The sequence below is a fragment of the Alexandromys fortis genome, unplaced genomic scaffold (assembly GCF_014885135.2).
Source record: "Alexandromys fortis isolate MF-2015 unplaced genomic scaffold, M_Fortis_MF-2015_v1.1 scaffold_84, whole genome shotgun sequence".
NCBI classification, from domain to species: Eukaryota; Metazoa; Chordata; class Mammalia; order Rodentia; family Cricetidae; genus Alexandromys; species Alexandromys fortis.
Genome location: NW_026068017.1, coordinates 4,936,319 through 4,942,086, shown reverse-complemented (window position 1 = coordinate 4,942,086; position 5,768 = coordinate 4,936,319). Strand labels below are relative to the sequence as shown.

At 48.9% G+C, this 5,768-nt stretch overlaps 1 protein-coding gene across 2 annotated transcripts in view; it reads left to right on the top strand.

The window, feature by feature from the left end:
- The first annotated feature begins 223 nt into the window (after positions 1 to 223).
- The window catches only part of Ctc1 (CST telomere replication complex component 1), a 27,674-nt gene continuing 22,129 nt past the window's right edge, over positions 224 to 5,768 (top strand). For both annotated transcript variants that reach the window (XM_050162729.1, XM_050162728.1), the window contains exon 1: positions 224 to 315. In XM_050162729.1, the coding sequence (XP_050018686.1) occupies positions 283 to 315 (33 nt within the window). In that variant the 5' untranslated portion in view covers positions 224 to 282. The remainder of the gene's footprint in view (positions 316 to 5,768) is intronic.

The window sequence follows — 5,768 nt, the reverse complement described above, 5'->3', positions numbered from 1 at the left end:
ACTTTAGGAGAAGCCTGACGCTCCATCACTATAGAAGGGAAGCAGTTGGCCAGGTCTGGTGACGCACATCTGTAATTCCCGCTGTTAGGTGGCAGAAGCGGGAGGGTCGCCAGATTTGAGGCCAGAGTGCTTCTTGAGGTGAATTCCAGGCAAAGAGGTGGGGCGGGTCCCATTGCAGGTGAATGCTGGGGGAGGAGCCAGAGCTGCTCCATGACGTCACAAGCTCCCTCCCGTGAGCCCTCGCTCACAGCCTTCCCGCGTTCTGCGGGGTAGGGGTTCATCATGGCTGTTTGCGGAGCTCAGGCATCTGCCTCCGTGAGTGCTGTTTGTGTGTTTCTCGTGGGTTTTCCGTTTTGTTTTTCCATCTTGTTCCGGATTTCCTTTTTTTCTGTACCCCTTCCGCCTACTGTCTGTGGCCGCGGCCCGGAATGCAGGAGCTTTTCAGGCGGTTTGTTCCACCGCCGTCTGAGCTCGGAACACTTCTCCGCCCATCCACTCTCGAAGGTTTACTCTCTGTGGGTAACTAGCAGCAGGTTGTGGGGCTGTGTGTGGCTACAGGAGCCCCCTGAAGTATCTGAATGGGAAAGGAGAAACATCCCGCTCCTGGGGTTTGTGCAGGAGTAGCTGGGTGGGAAAGCATCGAACGAGCACCGTTACTAGGCAGCAGAACCATTTTGATAAGCAAGAGTTAGAGCAGATGTCTTTTGAAAAACTAAATTCCACTGGGTGGAGGCGGCGGGATCAGAAGGAACAGCGAACTGTCTTGTCGTGTTGAGCAGGCACTTTCTTGGTCGTTGTTGGTGAAGGAGACCCCTGCTCAGCAGGAGCTCCGTCCTGGACCGCAGATTAGGCACAAGCCCCACCCAAACATCAGTTTTCGCCGAGAGATCCTTTACTAAGTGGGAAAGAAAAGTTAAAGTGGCTGCTTTCTGACTCAGGTAGAAAAACAACTAAATGACCTTCCAGGTGTAATTTTTTTTAAAGCTTTTATTTTATGTGCATTGGTGTTTTGCCTGTAGGTTAGTCTGTGTGAGAGTGTCAGATCTTTGAGTTAGAGACAGTTGTTAGCTGTCATGTGGGTGCTGGGATTTGAACCAGGGTCCCCAACCGCTGAGCCATCTTTCCATCCCGCAGGTGTAATTTTTAAGAGGAGAAGTCTGTGTTAGAATGGGCTAGGATAAGGTGGTAAAGGAGATAGAGGATGACAGACAAGGGGAAGGGGACAAGCGACAAGTGAAAGAGAGCGTGGGTATTTGTCCCAGAGGCACAAAGGACTGCCTCTGGATAGAGAGGAGACAGACAAGACCCTTAGGCAAATGGTGGTTTATAAAGGTAAAATGAAAAACCCGTGTTAGAATGAGATGTTTAATTTTAATTGGACATGTTCATTGGGTGAGCCAAAGGGGCTTCTGATTACTGGATTTCAATAGCTGGACCTTGGTAATCAGCTTCAGGAGGAGGAAGTGGCCAAATAAGGGAATTGACCTTGCTACCTAGCTTCAGGAACGTTTTTTATCTAGGCCAAGGGACTAAGGAAGAAGGGAAGGCCTGCCGGAGCCACAAGCTCAAGTGGGCTAGTGTTCCTGCAGTTGGTGGGCGTTCAAGGACACTGTCACGTCAGCACTGTGTAACCCTGGTGCTTGCTCTGTGATTCAGTAGGGTAGCCTGGATAAGGCTCAGCCTCCACTGTGTTGTGCAGACTTATGGGCCTTTTGGTTTGTTTGTTTGGACAGAGAAGTAATGGATGAGATTTAGGTTTTACTTTACTGAAGTTGTAGTCTGGAGGGTTGAGGTTGTAGAGTGGTTGAAATGCAGAGGCGGTGGTGGCTTCATCCATGGTAGCAGTGATGGGGTACCAGAGGTGAAGAAGTACAAGAGGGCCAGGTGATGGGGCCTTCCTGGAATCCCAGCCTGTGGAGGCTGGGCTATCTCTGAGTTCAAGGTCAGTCTATAGAGGGAGTTCAAGGACAGCCAGGACCCTGTAAAGAAAAAAAAAAAAAAAACCCTGTCTCAGCAAACAAAGAGCAAGACGGTAGAATCTCAGGAACTGACTACTGTGAAAGATGCGGAATGAGTTAGGGAGTGGACAAGGATTCAAGCTAGAATCACTAGCTATCTGCTCAGTTCTGCACATAGCTTAGGTGCTGGAGAGGCTGTGAAGAGGGCGTGTGTGTTAGCAGACTGTGATGGGCAGACCCTCTCAGGATAGACCAGGTCTCAGGATAGAGCACTCAAGCTAAAGTAGGGATCTGAGAGCAAGTCACCTTTCAAAGGCTGTTCAAGGCAGGCAGTCCAGCTGGGTGTGCTGGTGCAGCCTTTAGTCCTAGCTGTTGGGACAGGCCTGGTCTACACAGGAAGTTCCAGGGCAGCAGGGCTTCATAATGAGTCTGTTTCAAAAACAACAAAAAGGCAGGCAACTGAAGTCTCTGAGGGCAAAGTGCATAGTGTTAAGTTTACATTATACGAAACGAATCTCAGCTCATTCGAAATACAGGCCTGTGCTTCACTGGATTCAATAAATGCCTTTGGTTTGCCTTGAATAAACAACAGAACAAAACAAAGTCTTCCTTATGTAACAAAGGCTGGCCTCTAAACTCACTACGCAGCCCAGGCTGGCCTTGAATTTGACGTCCTTGCTCAGGTGTCTAAGGATTGATTATGGGAATATGGACACACACACACACACACACACACACACACACACACACACCAGCTTGTTTGGAGTTGCACCACCCCCCTCAGCCCACAGGACCTCCCTCATGCATGCTGGTGAAGTGCTCCACCACTGAACCGCATGCCCCTCTGTGTGTGTGTGGGGGGGCATAAGGCCAACAGTTCGGAGGGCGATTGTGTGGAGTCGGTCCTCTCACCCACCTTCATGCGGGTTTCCAGCTCCAGCTCTGGTGGTCAGGTTTGCACTCCACCTGTCTTTCCTGCGAAGCCACCTCACTGATTCATTCATTGTTATCATTTTGTTATGAAATGAGCTTCTCCAAAAGTCCTCTCCCAGCCTTCCGGTTAGCTATGCAGGAGCTACCTCTTCCTTACTATCAGAGTCCTGTTCTTGGAGACCCAGGTCAAGAAACTGATGCCTTTGCCTTTTTTTTTTTGGATGGAGGTTTCAGGGTTGAGGGGACAGAGTCTCTCTACTTAGCCCTGGCTGTCTTACAACTCACTCTATAGACCAGGCTGGCCTCAAAGTGGCAGAGATCCACCTGCCTCTACCTCCCGAGTACTGTGATTAAAGGGGAGTGTCACCATATTGGCCCCATTTTCTTTATTTTTTTTTTCAAGTGTAGCCAGGTAGTAGTGGCACATGCTTTTAATCCCGGCAGAGGCAGGGGGATTTCTGTTGGTTTGAGGACAGTCAAGGCTGTTACACAGAGGAAACCCTGCCTCAAATAAATAAATAATTAGGCTACCAAGATGGCTAGGTGGTTAAGAGCACTGACTTCTCTTCCAGAGGATCCGAGTTCAATTCCCAGCACCCACCTGGCAGCTAACAACTCTCTGTAACTCTAAGATCTGACACCCTCACACAGACATGCATGCAGGCAAGACACCAATGCGCATAAAAATACATTAAAAAAAAAAAACAAAAATAGCCGGGCGGTGGTGGCACACGCCTTTAATCCCAGCACTCGGGAGGCAGAGGCAGGCGGATCTCTGAGTTCGAGACCAGCCTGGTCTACAAGAGCTAGTTCCAGGACAGGCTCCAAAAACCACAGAGAAACCCTGTCTCGAAAAACCAAAAAAAAAAAAAAAAAGTATATAAATAAATAAAACCAAACTTTAAAAAAAAAAAGATGTCTGTGCCTTCTCAGGAGTTAGTGTCTCTGAACATTCTTTGGATTTAAGCTGCAAGCAAATTTGATGGTCCCTAGGCTTCCACAGGAACCTGTCACTGTTAGCAAACCTGCCTTGGTTATTCCTTAGCAAGGGGGGAGCCAGGCGTGGTCAGCACTCATTGGTGCCCATCTCAGCAGAGGGCACCTCTGCTCACAGAGGAACCGCCTGCTCCAGGCAGTATGTGGAAAGCTTTGGAAAGCTTTGTGGCTACTAAGCTGCCTTCTTCAGTACACAGAAAGGGAATCAGACTGAAACCCGTGTGTGTGTGTGTGTGTGTGTGTGTAGTGAATGTCAAGCAAACTCCGTGAAGAACCCACAGCCCTAAATTCATATTTTTTTGGATTGGGGTGGATGGGAAGGCTGATATAAGTTTCACTATGTAGCCTGGATTCCTCTGGAATTCAGTGTGTATCTCAGGGTAGCCTTGAACTTCTGGCAACCCTCCTGTCTTAGCCTCCCAGTACTGGAATTACATGTCTGAGTCAGCACACATAGTTCTGAGTCCACAAATTTTATGGCACAAAGGAGAAAGAAACTCCACCTCTGTGCTTCCCATGGATGGGTTTCCCAGTGACCATGAAGGCTGAACTAGACCCGTGGCTTCCCTGCCTGGTAACACATGGTTACACAACACAAGTCATCTCTGAATTCAAAGCACATCACGTGGTTTGTTTATACTTTCAAAGCCACAAGGACTAAAGTCAGTGTTCCACATCACCGACTGGGCTGGGCCTGCAAGGCAGACAGCAAGGCTCGGTGGATACACAACTCCTGAGGGGTTCCCTAAACACCCCAGCAAGTTAGCTGTCACCTCTGCTCCTGTCTTCCTGAAACAAAGCAGTCACCCAAAGAATCAAAGAACACCAAAGGCTCTTGGAGTCCTTTATCCCAGCACTGTTACGGAACAACCAAAGAGACTGTGACCACTGTCACACTGCTAATACTGCCGACTGTTTTCAAAGCATTGAAGACAGGATGATAAGCAGGGCAGGAGATGCCATCACAGATCAAATACGATCCAGCACCAGCCAGATGCCACCAAGGAAAGTACTTGCAGAAACCCGAGAACAGCGGAAGTAGCATGATCTCCCGTCTACACAGCCTGTTCCTTCTTTTCCCATTCACAATTCCTGCTTTATCCTTTCCAGGACCAAAAAGCTGAGCCAGGTGCATCCAGCCATTGACATTGTGACATGAGCTTGTCATCTACAAAGTTCAACCTGGAGAACTACAAATCAAATTTAAAAAAAGTTTACAATTCTTAAGTTTAGGATTTTGTGTTGGGCCATCTTCTCAGCCCTCCCGGATGGTTGGCACTTTAGGCATCCCCCCTCTGGCTAAGTGTAAAAACTGGCCATCATATCCAAACCCAGGGATCTGAGCTGGTTTCAGAGCGGGTTAGAGACTTAGCTGACAGTACAGAAACACTCAATCTCTAATTGTTAATGAAGGGCATTAAGTATTTTGACATCATACATTTTTATGAATGAGAACAAGACAGAGGCAGTGTCATGGAAGTGTATGCGTTAGGTGGCAAAGCGGTGACACTGGGATGATGTCAGAGAGCAGGCACACACGCCGGGAGGACGGCCGGTATCTGTGGCCACAGCGCCACAGATGAGCACACAGTCTACGGGCAGAGCTGCAGAACGGCAGCCAGGCAAGGAGCTGGACACCTTGGTGTTTTAACTGTCTCTACAGTAGCTATGGATGCTGAGGACAGGGAGCTGAGGTGTGTAATACCAAATATCCACTCAGGGCCAGGGGCTTGCAAGCAACTGTGACATGCCACTTACAGTCTGGAAGCTGAAGCTGTGCCAGGCATAACATTGATATCTGCCCTGTTTTGTTTCGCCAGCGGAGATAGAGTGGGGTGGCAAAGATAGAGAGCTGGCACTGGACGCTCTCTATGGCAACTG